Source organism: Pteronotus mesoamericanus, unplaced genomic scaffold, assembly GCF_021234165.1.
Source record: "Pteronotus mesoamericanus isolate MK-2021 breed Mesoamerican mustached bat unplaced genomic scaffold, CSHL_Meso_final contig_27, whole genome shotgun sequence".
Classification (NCBI taxonomy): Eukaryota; Metazoa; Chordata; class Mammalia; order Chiroptera; family Mormoopidae; genus Pteronotus; species Pteronotus mesoamericanus.
This window is the reverse complement of record NW_026555115.1, coordinates 25,441,213-25,461,973: the sequence shown is the minus strand read 5'-3', so window position 1 is coordinate 25,461,973 and position 20,761 is coordinate 25,441,213. Positions and strand designations below refer to the sequence as shown.

The window sequence follows — 20,761 nt, the reverse complement described above, 5'->3', positions numbered from 1 at the left end:
CGAGACTTCCGGTAATCTACTGTTTGTGACTGTGTCCTTCAGCCATTGATCTATTCTCTCTGCACTCAGCAGGCCACCTTAGACAGCTCAGGGCGGGGCAGAGTCCCTCCTGGGGGCAGGGTTATTGGGTCCTTTCATGCTGTTGCCGTATGGGGGATGAGTCAGCACCGAGATCCTGCCGGCTATTCTCTCAGTTCTCTCCCCAAAGCCTCCTTCCCCAGTCTCTCCTCAGGCATTTCTAGCCCACTCTGCCCCCCACCTTTGACGGAGACCAGGGTAAGTGGCTGCAAATAAAAATTTTGTGTAGGCCCTTTAAATGGTTCTTTGCGTCTCCAGCTGCCTGTCTCTGGCAGAGAGTGACCCTGCTGCTTTTTGCAGCTGGCTGTTTTCTGGGTACTTTTTGGGATCTGGTGCTGTGGGCTAGAGATCCCCGCTTTTGGTTTAGACCCTGCTCTTCTCAGGGGGATCCAACTGGCCGTTTCAATATCCTTCTGGTGCTGCTGTCCGTGGGGGCCCTGCCCACCTTCTCAGGTCTGTACCGCACTCCTTACCAGTCAGATTGCGCTAAAGCCGATTCTTCTGTCTCTGAGGTTACAAGGCTCCTCTCTTGCTATTGTTCAGTTGTTTGTTCCAGGTGATTTCTCCACAATTTAGTTGTCATTCCAGGTTGGTCCTGGGAGGAGGTCAGTGTAACTTCCACTCACTACTCCGCCATCTTGATTCCTCTCTCTCTCTTATTTCTTCTTGTAATGACAAATTCATATGTTCTATAAAGGATACTGTCAGCTTCTCCAGTCTCTACTCTCCTTAACTCAGACTTTCTCTGTTTACATTAAATCTTAGTAAAGGATTCTGAGATTCTAATATTTCCTCCTTTCCATATCAAAATAGTTGTATGCATTCTGAGAAAGGGCATAGGTAAAAATATAGGACATAGTTTCTGTCTCCCTACAGTCTAAAATCTAGCCAGTGAAATAGTAGTAAGTAGAAAGGTGGCATTACACAAGTGATAAATTAGATGAGTGTACATTATTATAAGAGAACGTCAAAGATGGGAGAAGCAGACAGGAACTAACGTCAGGGGCACCTGGACGGAGAGAGTGTGATTTGAATCTGGATTGGTAGAGAAATTTAGAGAGCAAAGAAGGAGGGCATAGCAGGAGGGAGATGTGGCATAGAAAAGGGAGATGGGACTGCTGAGGCACAGCAAGCAGGTCTTGAGAGAAAGGTAGGAGAATTAGTTATGTCAGGGTATGTGGGGTGGGGGGCTCTGCAATCAGAATACAGAATCTGGATTTCATCCTACTGGCATTATGAGTTGCTGAGAAACTTTGTGTAGGTGGATGGTTACAATAGTGACACTATGGGAGAGTCTGGGAAGGTCAAGAGATTCTTGCAATAGCTCAATTATAAAATGTTAGGATCAAAGCTGGAAGGTATAGTAGACAAAAGCCACAGGAAGAGTCAAGGAGGACTGTACTTGTCCAAACTCAGTATGAGATTTCTTATGGAAGGCTGGGTAGAGCACATGGAGATGACCTGAAGCTTTTAGGCTCCAGATTTAGTAAACTGCTGGCACTTTCTATGGATAGAGTGAAGCTGGGAGATGGGAAGAGAGCTCCTTTAGTGGAATGGGACACTAAAAACCACCACTGGATTTCATCATTAGGAGGTCATGAATATCCTATTGCTGAGGATACTTTCAGTAGAAGTACTGAGAGCAAGTGAGCTGGTTTGAGGCAGATTAAGGAACAAGCAGGAGGTAAGAAAAACTGATAGGACAAATACTCATTCAAATTTGTATATTAAAATTAAAGAAAAATGTTTATAACAACAACAATAATAGTGAAGGGAAATAACAAGTGTTGGTGAGGATGTGGAGAAATTGGAACCCTTGTACATTGCTGGCAGGAAAGTAAAATGTGCAGTTGCTGTGGAAAAGTTTGGTAATTCACCAAAAAGTTAAACATAGAGTTACTAAATGACCCAGCAATTCCACTCTTAAATACATACCCAAGAGAACTAAAAACATGTTTGTACAACAACTTGTGAACAACTGTTCACAGCAGCCTTATTTATCATAGCCCCACAGTGTAAACAACCCAAATGTCCATCATCTGATTAATGGATAAACAAAATGTATCTCCATACAATGGAATATATTCAGCCATAAAAAAATGAAGTACTGATAACATTCTGCAGCATGGATGAACCTTAAAAACATTATTCTAAGTGACAGAAGCCAACCACAAAAACTTATATAGTGTATAACTGCACTTATGTGAAATGTCCAGAATAGATAAATCTATAGAGAAAGAAAACAGGTCAGTGGTTGCCAGGGGGAGGGGAGGACAGGTAAAGGGGAGTAACTGCCAACGGGTTGAGGCAACCTGGTCAGGTCAGACTGTTTGAGTTGGAGTACTCAAGTAGGAAGGAAGCAGGAAGGGAGCCAGTGAGAGCGGAGAGGAGGAAGGGAAACAGGCAGGGAGGAGGATAGCTGAGGGAATAAACTCTCTGTAAAAGACTAAGAACACCTTTCAAATGGGCAATAAAACATGAGACAGCAAGTGCCAGTGTTGTAAAGGTGATTTTCCCTACTGGGTACAATACCTTTGAAAATGTTTGAGAGACAGTTATGAAAGCAACATCCATTCTTGCTTAGAAGCAAATAATTTTCTGCTCATTCTATGTCTGTTGACCCACTACCTAGATGCATTACAACTTGGGTATATGTGTCTGGGTTCTAGCACAGTTGAACAGATATTGATTGTGAATAAATGTTCCAGAGCTGTCTTCTCCACAGTCTGTTCTCCTCTTTACCAGTAGGAGGAGCTGTGTTCCCTGATCCCAACTTTCTAAGAACTGAGAAGCAGAGAAGTGTATATGTGAATGAAGCCTTTAAGTGGAAAAGCTACCTTCCAACAGCAGAGCACCAGGGAAGAAACCATTCTTATTTGTATTGGAAGGAGGGGAGGAAAGGGAGAGGCACGTGGCTTAAGGACTCAAGAGAAGTTACAGCTAGGGTGTCCTCGGACAGGCCATCAAGGTTTTAAAGCCCCCATTACCTGTCCTGGGCTCAGTGTAACCACATGTCTTCGAGCTTTCTGGAACTGAGGAAAACGTTTTAAATCAGGATTGACGACATTGATTTTACTAAACACGCTAGATTCTTCATAAGGGATTCTAGTTGGATATAGGAAAGGAGTATCTTCAGGAGGAAAGAGATGCCATCTTTTCCTAATTTAAAAAAATAAGATACACATTAGTACTCTGAACTTGAGACAAAACACGTAAGAAGGCAGCAAAGTGTTTGTTTTTACCCCTTTCATTTACTCCATAAATGAACAAAGGAGCAATGTCTGTGGTCTCCTGGCCTGCCTTTCAGAAAGTGCTGGAATCTCCTCTGCTAAAGCCTGGTGCCCAGGGCAGCTCCTAAGGGTATCTCATGATGCCCTGAGGCAGCCTCTTTGCTGGGACAGGATCTAGTTTGAAAGATAATTCTTATTGAAAATCAAAGTTCTCATAAATTGTTTCTACCCCTGATTCTAGAGCTACCCAGAATAATCCCCACCCTTTCAAGTATCTGTATTCATATATTATCCAGAGCAACCAACCGTAGTTCTACCCACCAAATAGTCTCCACACTTCTTACTGTTTGGGTTGTAAATTCCTTACATTAAACATTTGTTAATTCATTAAGGAAGAGAAATGCATAAATGAGGCCCCATAACTAAAAAGTAGTATAATACAGAAATTTTCAAAGAGTAAACTGTTAAGATGTTTCACTTTAAAAATTTTTGAAAAATGGAGGTGATAAATTTTAACTTACAAAACACCAGACACATGCATACTTCGAGCCAATACAGGGAGGACAGGGGAGGCAAAGCAGGGAGAAGTGTCAAAAAGGAAGAGACACTGACAGAAATACACTGAAGGGGAAGCAAAGAAACAGAGAGAAAAAGACCTAGTTCTGAGAAAAGCCTGAAGCCCTGAGCCCACTAGTGAAAGGACATGACAGCCCCACAAAGCACTTACAGTGGGGCTGTCATGTCCTTTCAGACTGGGAAGCAGCGGGCTGCTATTTTCAAACTAAGAATTAATACACTAAAGTTTTATTTTGCCTTAGAGATGATAAAGCTGCTCCATTCTACTACATCTAAGACTGGTTTAGAAAAATTTTTGGTATTTAGTATGTTTCCAATGTTAGGAGTTGGAAGGACTCCTAGATCATGAGTCAATTTTACTTTCCAAGTAGTAGAAGGGGGGACCCAGCACTTTGCTTGGGTTGTTCACTGGGCAATGGATAGAGGCAGAGCCAGAGTTGGTCACACATCCCCTGACCTTTCCAGGTCCCAGCTGCTACCTCTGCACCATAGCTTGTTTCCCAAAGGAAGAGCCATAATGATAACCATCCCACACAATTTGCTTGGCTTAAAATGTAATATATATGCATCCTTCTTTTGTTTATCAGAAAATGTAGTCAATCATGTCATCCCCCGCTCAAAAAACTTCTCATGGTTCTGCAAGCTGAAAGAACACAGAGAATACGCGGCATTTGCTTGGGAGTCAAGACCCTCATGACCATTTTTGCTTTTCTTTCTGTGCTGCCTGTAAATTCCCTGAGGCCAGGAGAAGAAACCAGGGTATATCATTAATTAGGGGAAAATATGGCTGCATATACAACAGCTGGAGTACAGCTTCCAAATGGCGGAAACACTTAAATTTTTACATAACTCCTAGAAGTAGTTATTGAAAGTATTACCTGACTTAGCCCTTCTATCTCTTAGGGTCCACAGATAGTTGAGGATACAAAACTGACCTAAAGTTAAAAAAAAAAAAATACTGCATTGTGTCTACAGATAGGCACAAACTAAAATTTGGAGTGAAAGATGAGGTTCTGGTCCAGCAGTTCTCAAACCAGGATCCCTGGCATCCCCTCGGGGGCCTGGAGTAGCAGCAAAGCCTGCCTCTTCCTTTCAACAAAACTGCTCTGCTCTTACTTATTCAGGTATGAAGAAAGGGTGCTCCTGCTTTCAAATAAAAGTTTGAAAACTACACAACCTCTTATGTAAAAGAGCTAAGCAGAGAGCTGTCCAGCTGAATTATGAGTGAAATCCTGGAATTCCATGATCAGCTTTCTGAAGGCAATCCTGAACATGGCTGAGACTCACATGAAAACCACCATTTAGACTGTTCCCTTCACTTCACAAAGGAGGAAACAACCAGAGGTCAAGAGATCTGCACTGGTCATGAGGCAGGATGACAGGATAGAACTGGGACGAGAGCTTGCGGACCCACTGCCTCCTGATTCCTCCTCCTGTGCAACACACACAGACACACACACACACTCTCTCGTGCACAGGCATGTGTAGTACCTTCCTTGTACCTGGAACACTAAATTGCAACCGTAGGAGTCCAGATGGCAGGGCGTATGAGCCCCCAGGGAGCCAATCCACAATGTACTCTCCCGTCCATTTCTTCCACAAAACCCAAAGTCAGACCATATCACATCCTGTTTCAAAAATAAAGTTATAGTCCATCAAGAATCAATTCCTCTTTATGGCAGTGCTGCATAGTTAGTTTGACATAAACCCAAATCCACGGAATTAAAAATATGTATAAGCTAGAAAAGAGCAAACTACTGAACCAGGCATGAAGGTTTTGCTTTATTAATTTTTTAATCATGAATTTTTTCCTATTGAGTTTAAAAAAACAAAACAAAAAAACTTCTGCACTTCTATGTGCAGAACATGGTTCTAAATGTTGACACTTCTTTTATCAGTACCTTCAATCCATATTTTCTATTTTTAGAGATAAACTATTAACAGCAGTATTCAGAAAAATAATATTTTGGGGAGACATTTAATAGATCGTTTAGAGGATGACTAGAAAAAGCATTTCCATTTTTGTTCTGAGTGATGAAAATAGCAGAACATGTGCATATAACTAATGTCTGCTATAAAAGGGGGAGTTTTTGCAAGATGAGCACCATTTTAAATGCGGATGTTCACAGGTAGCAGCTCTAGGGAGTGGCAAAAATCATTTGTCCTCTGGATATAGCCCATAAATGCCACGCAGTGTGTTTACCGTTGTATTTCCAATGCCTAAAATTATACCTGGCTCAGGGTAAGTGCTCAAAACACTGGCTGCTTGGGAAGAAACGAGGAATCTGTTGGCCGACTATGGGTAAATGGTTCAGGTCAGAACATTTTTAAGCATCTACCACGTAGCTGGTATGATACCCAATGTTTGGAATACAAAAATTAATACAATCCAGGCCCACTCTTCAAATCTAATAAAGGGAGATAGTCCCATAAATGGACCCTATCACTATAATGTAGCAAATACTCTGACAGAAGTGAGCAGAGGCTGCTCTGAGATAACAGAAGAAGGACTCCTAGTCTCAAACAGGGGGCTTAGGGAAGGCTTCCAATTAACCTGGTCTTTGTTCACCACATCTCAGTCTGGAATTTAACTAAAGGCAGCTGAAAGACATGCTGTATAAAAACAAAAAAATAGGGATTTATCTTAGCTAAGAAAACTCTGATTTGTTGGTTTAAGTAATTCTTAATCTTCTAAATACACTCCTTTGGGAATCTAATGAATGCCAACACCCCTTTTCCACCAAGAAATGCACGCACACACACAAAATTTCACATATATATACTTTGAGGGAGTCGAGAGACTGACCACAGGTGAGAAATTCTGTTTTACAGCACTGCTTCAGAAAGAATCAGAAAAAAGTATTTTCTACAGGGTGGGGGTGTGTGTGTGTGTGTGTGTAGAGAGGTGGGGTTACTATATGAGAAACTGACAAGAGGCTTCCCTGATTTTCTATCTAACACAATAATGACTAAAAAAAGGAAAATTATTTTGGGATGATTAGATCAAGGTGACCTAAACTACCTAAATTTCAGCAGTAAATTGTCTGGGAAAACCAAAGGATGAAGCAAGGGTGGTGGTGGGGCTGCGGAGAGAGAGTGAATCAAAGTAAATTTGTCAGAAAATAGACAGCATTTGAGAGTTGGGCCTTTCCTGCCAATTGAATTCAGCTACTTACAGGCAGCCAAATGTCTGAAATAGGGGCGCAGAAGGAATCTGCCTTAAGTCTTGCTAAAAGCAAGTGACCCCGTTAAGCTGCGACATCAGTGAAACCAACCTAGGTGGCTGATGGGGTGACCCACCCTGGAGTTGATTCTCACATTTACCTCAAGCATTGGAAAAGTCTTTAAAAATCACCTACATAAAGAAAATTCTATTCCAACACTACCTCTTAAAAAAACAACCAAATGTCTAGTTAACACTGCTTTCTTGTAACTTTCAGAAGATCCTAGACTTGTTTTTTACTGATAGACAAGTTTATTTTCTCTTATGCCAAAAACTGCAGTCTTAAATTATCTGAAAAATTGTCATGCCTTCTCCTTTTCCTTCCTTCCCTCTCCTCTTTCCCTTCCAAAAAGTTCCCTCTTAGTCCCATGTAGTCAGTCTGCCTCCCTCCATCCTCAGTCCTCTAGCAACCACAGACCTATTTTCTGTTATCACAATACTTTGAAACAATAAGGATAAGGTTTTAAAATTGCTTAATTAAAAATGTCCCCCAACACTTTAACCAAAACAAGGGACTCTAAAAATTTGGTTGTAATAAATAAAATTCAAGAAAATGTATAGGCTTCATTTAATATTCTTGATCATATATAATATTCTAAAACTATTACAACATTTAACTGATAAAATGTCAGAAACAGTACTGAACTCTAACAGAACATTTTATATTCTTCTATCTTAAGGTTTAGCTTCTGCACTCAACATTCAAGTCCCATGGCGTCCCAACTTCATTCAAGTTGGCATGTCAAACACCTAACACAGGGAACAAAACAAATGCTAAAAAACCGCTCAGTCACTGATCTAGGTAACTAAGTCTATTTTTATCTCTAGCATCTCCTAAAACTGCCCCAATTAACAAGTTAAATAATTGTTGCAGAATCAAACAGCACTTAAAAAAAGTTGTACAAGTAACCAAATCTTCCATAATTTTATAGTTTTAACCAGAGAACTTAAGAAAAACTAGTAAGATGCTTATAATAGAGAAGGATGGCTTTTTTTGCCTACCATGTAAACCAATCACCAAAAATAATTCTTAAGTTGTTTAGTTCTAGAAGACAATATATTACTTGGTAAAATATTTAAATGTTTTCACATATACATTATTATTTTCATTCCTGTTTTACAGATAAGAAATCTAAGATCAAGCAGGTTAACTAAGCTTACAATAGCTCATACTGAACTGAGGCTTTGAGAAACCATCAACTCAAAAGGCTTTGTTTTTTTATCTATTTCATGCTATTTGGGCAACTTGTAATCATGGTTAACTTGAGTCTGTCACATTAAAAGTTGTCTTCTATTTTTCTCCAGGCCTAGATCATAAATACATATAGGAAAACTGATTACATGTAATTCCATAATGAACTTAAATCTAAAGAAAAAAGAAAAAAACCTAATATTGATAAAAAAAATAAGAATGAAATTTTAAAATGATATTAACTATAAATATTATGTAAAACTTATAAAGAATACTTTGATTTAAATTTCAAACAACCTTTAAAAGGCCATTACAAGTTAAGTGTACATGCATTTAAGGCTCTTTTTTTTCCTAGGAAAATTAAGTCACATAAACAGAAAACAGGTAGGCTTGGGTAAACACCTTTGATCATTACTAAACCACTGGATTCAATTTCAACATACTCTCGTAACTATGTTATAAAGTCCAAGACGGGTTAGGGAGAACTAATCTTCCATGTGTTATGTTTTGGGATTCTGCTTCCAGGTGATTTAACAAGGTTCCTGACTCTGAGTAGCCAACCTCAATCACAACATAGAAATAGAATCTACCTGAAAAAACATTCTTGGGATAAAATCCCTTTTGCTTGAGTTGATTTTTTAAAATTTTTCATTAATTTTTAGAGGGAGGGAAGGGAGAGAGAGAAACATCGATGTTTGAGAGAAATATCAATTGGTTGCCTTTTGAACGCCTCTAACTGGGGACCTGGCCAGCAATCCAGGCATGCGCCCTGACTGGGAATCCAACTGCTAACCTTGAAGGCTGGTGCTCAATCTACTGAGCCACACTAGCCAGGGTGCGCTATATGTTGATTCTTAATAGCTTCAATTATGATGATGCTCACTGCAAATTATAAAAAGTAATACCTGCCATTCTTACCTAAAAAGAGAAAAAACTGTTTTACATGATAATGTTGCAAATTCCCTACCTTTCTTGGGTAAGAACAAAATGTCCTAAATACATGCTTTACTTAGATTAGTCAATGATATCATATTTAACTAAAAAATAGTGAGACTAATTAATTTCATTTGCCATACATGAAAGTCAGTTAGGTGTCAAAATCATAATTCTGGCCACTGGATATTTTCCAATCATATCAGCATATTTGCCAGTGTACTTAACAGTATATATATTCCAAATTTATCAGTAGATGAATTTAATTTGTGGAAGAAAGGGGTTAATACATAGAAACTTTAAGGAGAGGCTATAAATAAAAACTTATAATAGTAGTAGAAGGCAGAGGAATGCTAACAATTTCTTAATCAAGAAGGACAAATACTACAACTGATTAACTAGAAGACACAAAAAATTTGACTAGGGTGAAGCTAGGGGTTTATGTTAGAACATTCTCTGAAAGGCCCTAAAGACCAAAGAAATATCAAAACAAGAAATAAGAGTAGAAAAAGATATGTATTTACATAATCATTCAATGGCTTACTATGTACAGTGGTCCCACCCCCCTTTATATGCAGTTTCGTTTTCTGTAGTCCAAATATAGTAAATGGAAAATTCTGAAAACAAACAATTCATGTGTTTTAAATTGTGCACCCTCGTAAGCCGCGCGATGAAACCTCACACAGTCCAGGTCCATCCTGCCCAGAACGTGAGTCATCCCTTTGTCCAGTGTATCCTTGCTGTATATGCTATTAGCATTTAGACACTCAGTGGCCTTTCTGGGTTATTAGACTGACTGTGTTCAATGCTTGTGTTCAAGTAACCTTTATTTTACCTAATGGTGGCTCCAAAGCCATTCACATAACTTTTATTACAACAAAGTTATACTGTATATAACTTTTATATACAGTATACTGTTATAATTATTCTATTTTACTTTTAGTTAATTTTTTACTGTGCCTTAATTATAAATTAAACTTTATCATAGGTGTGTATGGTTAGGAAAAGAAAACACATAGTATATATAGGGTTCAGTATTATCTGCAGTTTCAGGCATTTATTGGGGGTCTTGGGACACATCCCCAGTGGATTAGGGGGACTACTACATTCAGAATCACGTTAGCACTTTCGGGGAATACAAAGTTATGAATCATAGTCCACATTCCCAAAGAGCTTACTATTGTTAGAGGAATTCTATGTCAGATACCATTTATATAACAACCCAAATAAAACACAGAGGAATGAAGGCTGGGGATGAATGGATGTGCGTACAAGTGGTTGAGAAGACTTCATAGCCAAGGCTGAATCTGAGCCAGGCCCTAGGAAGTAGAATTTCAATAGGCAGAAATTGAGAAGAGCATGAGCAAAGGCCAGGAGGTGAGAGAGAAATAGTGGTCCAGCACTCAGGGAGGAGACCAGACAAGGACTTACAGAGGAGAAAGGTCGCATTGGTCATGTTGGGGAAAGTCTTGAATGCTATCCTTTTTTTTTTTTTTAAGAATTAAAAAAATCTGTAATTATTGATTTTGAGAGAGAGAGAGACATCAATCTGTTCCACTTATGGATGCATTCGCTGGTTGACTCTTGTATGTGCCATGACCAGGGTTACCAAACCTGCAACCTTGGTGTATCCAGATGACGCTCTAACTAACTGAGCTCCCTGGCCAGGCTTCCTTACACAATTTTAAGTCATGAAGTGTTTGTGAACATGATTAACATATTTCAGTGTTTAATCTGGAACATGATTTGAAATGTTTTTTCATAAGAAACTGTTTTAGAAATAATTAGAGGAAGAGTCAAAACTGGAGGTTCTCAAAGTGGCCCATAGACCCCCCTGGGCATCCCTGAGATCCTTTCAGGGGATATGTAAGGTTAAAATTATTTTCATATTACTACTAAGATGTTATTTGCCTATTTCACTGTGTTGATATTTTTTCTGAGGGCACAAAAACAATGGTGAATAAAACTGCTGTCAAGATAGTGGAACCAAAGGGTATTGCATTCCTTTTTTTTTAAACAGCTTATTGAGATATAATTGATATACAATAAACAGCATATATAGTGTGTACAATTTGGTGAATTTTTACATATGTATGTACCTGAGAAACCATTACTAAAATCAAAATGAGAAACATTTTGATCATGTCTAAAAGTTCCCCTATGATCCTTTGTAACCCAACTCTCCCTACTCCCTCTTCTCAGGCAACTTGTAATCTATTTTCTAGTCAATTTATTTGCAAGTTCTACAATTTTATATAAGTAGAATCATATATTAAGTACTCCTTTTTCATGCTAACACTAATCTAAAGGCAAATCACACAAAGTTGACTTCAGACAAAGTAGATATTAAAACAAGGAAGAACCGTGAGAGATGGTTATTTCTTCTAGATAAAAGATCAATCCATTAAGAGGACATAATAATTCTAAATGTGCATGAACCTAATAGTTTCAAAATATATAAAACTAAAACTGACCAACCTAAACTGAGAAAGAAATATACAATTATAGTTGGGAAATTTCAATAACTTTCGCTAAAGAATAGAACAAGTGTACAGAAGATAAGTCAGGATACAGGAGACTTGAACAATCAACTTGACTTACCTGATATTTATAACACACAACAACAGAATATACATTATTTTTAAATACACCTGGAATATTTATCAAAACTGACCATATTCTGGGCCATGAAAAAATAAACTTAAAAGGAGTGAAATCATACAAAGTATATTCTCTGATTATAATGGAATTAGATTAGAAATCAATAACAGAAAGGGAGCTAGAAAATCCCCAAATATTTAGAAATTAAACATTATACTTCTAAATAACCTAAAAGTCTTAGAATATTTTCCCTTGTCAAGGGAAATTAGAAAATATTTTGAACAGCATTCTGCCCTCCTCCATTTAGTTCCTTTTGGAAATTTGTTGGGAAATACCATCTGGTTTCAGGGACTGTGGCCTCACCGATAGGCGAGAGGGCCACAAGGCTGGAAATAATCAAGGAAACCTTGGGAAAACAAGCCGTTGAGGAGACAAATCTGTCCCCCTGGCAGGGGTGCAGGCCCTGCCTCCCTCACATCACCTTGCTTGGCCCTGTGATGGTCAGTTGTAGATGACAGGTAAGTTCTCTGAGGAGGAGAGAAGACCCAAGATGACATTAGCCGGTATGGGCAGCAGACAAGGACTTGGGGGACACAGAGAAAGGGCAAAAAGGCCCGCACCCCTCAGCTTGGCTTGGACGTGGCCAGAGTCCTCATTCTACCTGAAAGAAGTCTCCTCATCTCTCAGTGGCCCAGCCCTGCCCACCTGGCTCAGGTTTGAAATACTAAAGGCAGGTCCAGCCCTAAACTGGATCAGGTGATTCCTGGGGACAGTCAGGCCTAGAAGTAAGCTCCTCTAAGCAAGCTTTGTTCTTCCCACAAAAGTGATGATAAGCGGCTCATGCTGGGAAGGAGATTTACATTATTCATAGCCCCTAACCTGAGGCAGATCTCTTGTGTTCCTACAATTGTTATCCATTGATCTGTTTTCTGCCTTTTGACATTGATTGATGAGCTTTGCTGTATACCCCTGTGCATACGGTTCTCAATAAAAGGCTTTGGACATGGGGGTTCAGAGCCTTCTCTCCCCTAGAGGGAAGAGCCATGTCCCCTCTCTTGGCAAACAAAGAAGTGTTTGCGATGACTCGTGTTTATTCCCCGCATCCATGACAACCCTGGGATGGGCTCTGCAGGAGAGCCCCTGCTCCCTCCTCAGCTGGTTCTGGACAGTAATCCTCAGATCCAGGAGCGCCTGCGCCCCATGCTCCCCATGACCGAAATTCACCACAAATTTTGGGGACTACAAACCAACAAAATTGTGTGTTGTTCAGTTTTCAAATAAGACCCTTGCTGTAGTGTAGACAGCTGTGATTGGTGAGTGAGTCAACCATCTCCCTCTGCCACTTACACCGAGAAAGCATTTTTCCTTTCTGTACAACAAAAAAGCTTTGTAAATAAAATCTTAACATTTAAAAAATAAAAAGAAAATATTCTGAACAGAATGAAAATGATTTTGGAGACTTGTATCCTAAAATGCATGAGCCTGAAAGCTTCCTAATACTTAAAAAGACTTTCTGATGAGAATGGTGATGATATTGGAAAATTGTCACTTTTTAAAAAATAATGAAGCATATGGAAGTGTATCAGTAGTTGGAAGATCTATATAACCCAATAAACCAATGTTTTCCAAATAGCTGATGAAAGGTATTACAAAAGCCCGATTCCATGCCAGATACCAATGGATTTTATTGTGAAAGTACCAAGAGCTTGTTGATTGTGGGTTCAGACACTATAATGCAACAAACGAACCTTTTAAGAAACTACCCCTTGTCAAGTTTGGTGGAGTATTAAAAGAAATCCACAACTATCTAAAAAGGCTGCTAAAAAACTCTTTTTCAGTTTCATGTGAGTGAGGCAAGATAATCTTCGTATACTTCAAATACACCAACAAATTATAACAGACTGAATGAAGAAGCAGATACTAGACTCCAGCTGTCTTCTAATAAGCCAGATATTAAAAAGACTTACAAAAATGTGAAACAGTACCATTCCTCTCAGAACTTTTGAAAAAACTTAAAATATAGTTACTTTCATTAAAAATGTTACTTATGTTCACAAGGATTTATTTAAAATGAATTAATAAGTACTTTGCAAATTCACCAGTTTTAATGTTTAACTACCCACCATTTTATGACAGACAACAGAATACTTGAAACAACAGTAAGACTTAGTGCCTGAATGAATTATAGTGGTAAAAGAATGACAACAACTTTGGTACCTGATGTAAGAAGACTTGGTACTCAGAAAACTGAGCCAAAAAATAATAAAATCTAAATGGACTTGGTTGTTCACAGATTTGCCTGTTCTAATCCACAGCATTAATCACCATAATGTGAGCTGACAAAAAACTTATGCAGGTAAAAAGATCAGATTTTATAGGGCTTAATTAGAATTCCAGCACATTACCAAAAGACTGCTTCTATATCCACGCCTAATGGACTGGACACGTGTATGCCCAGTGCTGTTATGCCTGGGCTGAGACAGACAACTGATGGGTCAGGTTAGAGAGCCATCCAAGGCAGAGTGAGCCTAGACTCAGCATAAATGGAATTCTTTAATTCTAGCTGTAGAGTCCCCACAGAATTGAGTTTATTTATACCATCTGGAGGCATACTGTGCAGTAGCTAAAGCTGGGAGGGCAGACTGCTGCTTGAGTTACTCTTTTCTTAGTGGTGTGTTTTCAAAGGAGTTTTACTTAACTGCTCTGTGCCTCATTTTTCATAAAATAGGGATAATTATTAAATCACAGGGTTACTGTTATGATTATAAATGTAAAACACTTAGAAAAGCACAAAGTATAAGAAAGTACTTGGTAAATATTAGTATTACACAATGATTTGCCTGAAGTATGTATGGTATGGAGTAAAAAAGCATTAATTTGATCTACAGGGTGGGTGGGGCGTATAAGAAATATAGTAAGATACTCTAAAAGTTAACTGTGATATCTAAAAGGTCCAGGGTTAAAGATCCATAAAGCAGTAACAATTAAGGTTGGAAGAAAAAAAAAATTACTTCAAAATTATTATTTAAAAATCAGTAAAGAATAGATCTGGTAATAGACTTTCGATTCAGAACGCATTTACTGAATGTTTTGAAAACTGATGCATTTCTTTGATGGTTATGAAAATAAAAATATACCCTCAACTACCAATTATGAAGCAGGTGATATATTTTTCATTTTTAAAAGAAAGCAAAAATTAAGTAAACATTTAAACAACTTAATAAAGGGAAGCTACAAAGTATTAACAATTGTATCATAGTAATTACATAAATATCAGCATCTACATCTTGACTCAAAGTGAAAAAGAAAAATACAGGCTGAGAAAAAAACCACTCAGAAGTCCAAGGACTATCCGCCTATGTGAGAAGGAAGTCCAGAGAAGGGTGGTGGTGACCGGCAGGACAGAGCGGTGGTTAAGAGCCTGCAGTGTTGGCGAAAGACTGCTCTCCGCAAAGAAAAGGGGCAGGATAAAGGACTCTGCAGCCTTGCCTGACTGTGGGCAGGGCCAAGTCTTCCTAACAGCTTCTTGGGTCTACTCCCATTTGTGCCCTAGGCCTAAGACTAACACAGAAACCAGAGCAGGCAATCTGCAAAATCACCCCAGAAAATAAATTGGCAGTTTGAAGTAGAAAACACTTATAAGGAAAGAGGATATCGTAGCTTGCAAACTCTGCTGGCAATTACGTCAACACATGGCAAAGAACTTCCACATTCCTAATTCTGAAAGTATGCCCACACTTCTGCAGGACTTCTACAATCAAATACTGCGAGTCCAGCATCTGATGCAGGCCATAACCCTATATAAACCCCCAGAGCAGGGAGAGATGGAAGCAGCAGCCTAGAATGCTTCCATGATTCTAAGAATGCTTCTATGTGATCAGCTCTGTACCTCCATATGCCTCATTGACAGACCAAGAGCTTATATGTAAGTTCGGAGGAAATGAAATTTTATACACAATTGAGAGAGTGTATAAGAAAATTTGGAGAGTAGAAAAATAATGAGAAGGCTGCTCATCTATGTGTGCCAAACATTCTGCTTCCCTTGGCCAAATCTTTTGGCTTAAGCGGATAAAATACTCCACACTCACAGTGACCTCTTTTGAGAAAAAAAGACAGTGAAGGAAAAAGGTACCAGGGAAATGTAAATTTGTGATCTTTTCTCAAGAACAAATTATTACCATGGAAAAAAAGAATGTATTGACTTACCTGAAAAATATCTGTCTTGTCTTCAAATAGGCTGGCAACATATTTATAGTCAGCATAAGCCCAAAATTTGGAATAATCATAATCCCTAAATGGTCCAGAAATACAGGAGTGGCCACAGTTCCAGGTCAAAAACTCTTCAAGCGTAGCTTCTATGTAACTACATGTAGTTTCAAATTGAGGAACTGCAATGTAAGAGAACCCAACTTTAAATGTATATGGAACAGTTTCCAAAATTGTTGTTTTTTTTTTAAAAAAAGATAATGTCAACCAAAAATGTTAACTATCATTTAAATTATTTAAAAATTAATTTTGTACTTGCTAGATAATTAAAATAATTTATAGAATTCACAATATTCATGATTAAACATAAAAATAAAAAACAACAAAATATCTTTCAACATATGATTAGATAAAAAAGATGTGAGATATATATATATATATATATATAGTGGAATACTACTCAGTCATAAGAAAAGATATACTGTTACTTGTGACAACATGGACCTTGAGAATATTATGCTGGGCAAAATAAGTCAAACGGAAAAACAGTCATATTGTTGGTTGGTACAGACAGTAAATCAAGGCAGGAAGGAGGAAGGATACCTGTCCCACCCAGTAACTAAGCAGTCCTGAGCCTGGTCCAAAAAGATTGCCAGGTGTTCCAACATCACATGAAACAGCATGATAGCACAGGAGAAGGGGAGACCTTAAAGTTCTGTATCTATCATTTTCACTATCTGGGAAAGAAGGCCTTTGAAACTGTGTATTCATCCCAAGGTCTAAAAGAAGGAAGAGGATGGGAGTCTCCAATGCCCAAGAAAAAGCCCATGAAACAGCTTTGGTTAATTGCCTGTATCTGGTCAATATCTGTTGTACAGGGGGTCCACAGTGCTTATAGAAAGAGCCCATAAATAACTTTGGGTGACTGCCTCAACTTTAACTAACTGCCCCTGTCACGTACCTGTTTTACAACAAGATGAACAAATATGGTCTGGAACAAGATAGGAATTCGGGGGAACAGAGCCCCACACATGCCTGGAATAATCAAAATCCAATAAACATGCCTGAGTTTAGGTAGTCATGTCCCCTGGGGGAAGCTGGCACCACCTTTACCTACCAATCAGTATGTAGCTCCCTCACTTAATCCCGCTGACTATATTGTTTTCGGGACAAAGGACCTGATGTTTTTTGCTACCCTTCCTTCTAGCCTCCCTTACCTTGCCTTGCCCTTCCCTGCTTTGAGCCTATGCCTTTCACCCACACCTCAGCTAGGTCTGTTCTCTTCCACGAGAACTTATCACTAATAAACTCTGCTTGCATGCTAATAGACTTGCTGATTTGTAATTCTTTACTGTGTCAGCAAGAACTGAGTTTTTCCACAATATGATTTTACTCATATGTGGAATATAGAACTGAAAGCAAGAAATGAAGAAACAAGACAAAGAGACAAATAAAAACTCATAAATACAGACAATAATGTGGTGGTTACCAGAGGACAAAGGGGATGGAAGGGATATAAAAGGGTAAAGAGGGTCAAACACATGGTGATGGTAATAACCACAATGCAAATATGCAGGTGATACATTATAGAATTGCACATTTGAAATGTATGTGATTTTATTAACCAATGTCACCCCAATAAATTTAATAAAAATTTTTAAAAGACACTATTGAATTAACTGTTCATTTTTAAATAAAATAGTGAAATATCCCAAGTCAAAGAGAAAAGACATGGTTTTAACCTTAAGATTAAAGACTACCCTTACTATTGGCTGATTCAGTTGTTACACAAAAAAGCCAAAAGCTTTTCTGAAAGAAGGGGTTTTCTGAGCCATATGCTAGCCAGAAAAGAGACAGTTCCTGAGGCATGCAGTCTAATCCTTGGGGCTCTTTTACACAAATAGTTTAGGGAAGAAAGATGTAAGGTGTTTTGAAGGAATTTGCACTGGCTGTAGATAACGGGGGTGGGAGAAGGTGAAGTGGGGCTAGTATGGGATAGGTGCGTAGTCTGTATGGAACAGGTGTTTGCTCTTTAGTATTGCTTGTGGGCAGTAGTCTGGGAAATTCCTATGTCAGAAAGATGCAGTGGCACCTGGTGGCTGGGGTACTCTGCTATTTTGTATAATGGAGGAAAGAGCCACCTGGAAATTCAAAGTTTCAACATATATTCAGGAATGTAAGCAGTCTTTTGTTGGTTCTGCCTTGCAGTTAATTGATTAACCTCCCTTGTCTCTTCTTTCTACCCTCCAGCGTGCTGTAATTTAAGAGATCTGAGTTTTTTTCTTGTCACAGTAATCCAAAGGAACAGTTTAGCTTATTAATTCTCCAAGATCTTTGCAGCAGTCTGTGAGATCTAAACTATTTTCATTTAAATACTATGACATTATTTGCCTTTTTTCACTCTCATTCTCTCATGAGTGTACAGAGTTTTCCAGAGGCTGTGGACATGTATTGATGTCAACTGCTTTGACAGCTAGAAGAATATGTGCTTATGTTCCCGTATTTCAAAATGTCTCGATTTTATTTTCTAATATGGTATCACTAGATATAACCCACATCAACAAAGGCTCATTGGGGTACTCAATAATTTTTAAGTGTAAAGGGAACCTCAGACCAAAAAGTTTGAGAACCCTTTTCCAGATTAAAAAAAAAAAAAAGACAATACAAAAAACTGTCTTTTAAAAATTTTCTGACTTTATGCTCTCTCTCTATATATATATCATACACAGTTCCACAGAATCATTACGTGGACAATGGCAATTTAAAGTCTGTTCATTTATTCATTAACTCATTTATTTCAGAATCATTTATCAAGGACCTAATTTGTAACTAGCACCATACTCAGGCTTGTGGAAACATGAATAGATAATACTCTTGAGTTAGAATATAGTCAGACAAAGATAAAGCTTTAACCAGAATAACAGGGAATCTGAGGCATCATATAAGTAAATGCAAAATTTTGTACCACAGGCAACTGAGAAAAGGCAGAGATGAGGGTGGATCAGGAGAGATTAGACTGAAGTCTACTGTCTGTCCACAGTGGTTTGTTATTATGGGTATGACTTATTTATACAAGAACTATTCTTCTAAATAGTGATGAAATAAAAAAAATTTTGCCACTAGCAGAATATTTTAAATACACATTGGGAAGTTAACATTCAAGAAATCTTACTAAGATCTCCTTTGGAAAGCATAAAATCCTTTCAAGTGGGATGTAGATCTAATGCATGTAAATCAGTTAGCATAATGTTTCACACACAGCAGATGCTCAGTAAAAGGCTCTATTATTAGTACTTCTTATAATTTATTCATATATTTACTTGGGGCCCTTTAAGAGTTGGCTGAAGCAGTAGTAGGAGGAGGATATTCGAATTCTTTCAACAGCTTTATCTTTCCCCTCCATTTCCCCCTAAACTGCTTAGATTCTATGGATCATCTATCCTCTTCCTATCCTTTTCCTGGAACCTCAGAATGTCAGGGAAATAGTAGAGGAGCGGGTGTGTGTCAAAGAGTCATCTTATTCATCTACTTTAGTTGTCGCCTGACTTTGAGAAGCAAGAAACCTTTACTAGGGTACTTTTATCTAACAGATAAAAATCTGCATTTTAAGAGCTTATTTAAATTTGATAACTTTTGAGAAGCATTTAAAACACTGCCTGGCACACAGTAACCCACCAATATACAGAAGCTCTTACCATCATCAACATCATCATAAAGAATTTACAGACAAAAACCCATGTGGCAGGAAAGCTGCATGGTGCTTGAAAATAGGAGTCATTTCTAAATCACTGCAGTAAGCTCCAAGCCTGAAGACATTACACTTTCTTGTAGAGTTTTCACTTCACAGAATTCAATCCCACTGATCCAACTGACTGCTAACGCCATTAGTTGAGCCACTTGCTTGCTCCTGGGGTGGACTGGTTAAGACTTCAGTTAAGGCCAGTTTTCACGGGCATGTCTGCACTGTAGCCACATCAGGGGCTTCATTTTCTGTCATGGCATGTGTACTTTAAAAAATGAAAATACAAAAAATGCAAAAATTACATGTAACAACTGTTACTGTCAGGAAAAGTGCAATGAATGGAATGAATGGAAATGACAGACTTTTTAATTTACATTGTGATATCAAAATCAAATCTTTTCACTCCTTTCTGGTAGTAGCAGCACCAAAGGTAGTTTTCATTCTATTATCTTGACAATATTTTTCTGGGTAGTACAGTTGTTTTTCTTAGTCTATTCTTTGCAGTGGAATTATTTCTTTCTACATTTATTATTATTGTTCTTTCATTTAATATTGAAGTATCCTTGGCAGCTGCAACTTTCACCCTATTTACTGTCTAAATATTAAGCAGAAGCTCAGCTGAATTCAGAATTTGGAAATAAGCGTATACACTGAGTTTAAAAGAGAGTTTTAAAATATTTTTTTGCACAGCAGGGAAACAAGTAGTTCCCCTTTTTGCTAAACCTCATCATTTTACAAGCAAGAAACACTGCATGGAATGTGGTTACTGAATAGGTCTTTTGATCATCACTCCACCCCCTATTTACAAATGTTCAAGGTTATTTCCAAAACTGCTTTCCAAATTACTGCCAGCTGAGTGAGGTATAGTGTTGCTATGCACATATGTTGGCAAATGAATTTGATTTCGTTTCAGAGAGCTATGTGATGCCACCTGTGTTGTAAAATAGAGTAAGAGATAGGTTACATTCAATTTAATTATT

General features: G+C 38.2%; 1 protein-coding gene across 2 annotated transcripts in view; it reads right to left on the bottom strand.

Annotated features, from left to right (window-relative positions):
- Positions 1–20,761, bottom strand: part of HSPBAP1 (HSPB1 associated protein 1) — a 52,502-nt gene that overhangs the window by 14,463 nt on the left and 17,278 nt on the right. For both annotated transcript variants that reach the window (XM_054575208.1, XM_054575209.1), the window contains 3 exons: positions 16,040–16,221; positions 5,376–5,512; positions 3,066–3,237 (listed from right to left, as the gene is read on the bottom strand). In XM_054575208.1, the coding sequence (XP_054431183.1) occupies positions 3,066–3,237; positions 5,376–5,512; positions 16,040–16,221 (491 nt within the window). The remainder of the gene's footprint in view (positions 1–3,065; positions 3,238–5,375; positions 5,513–16,039; positions 16,222–20,761) is intronic.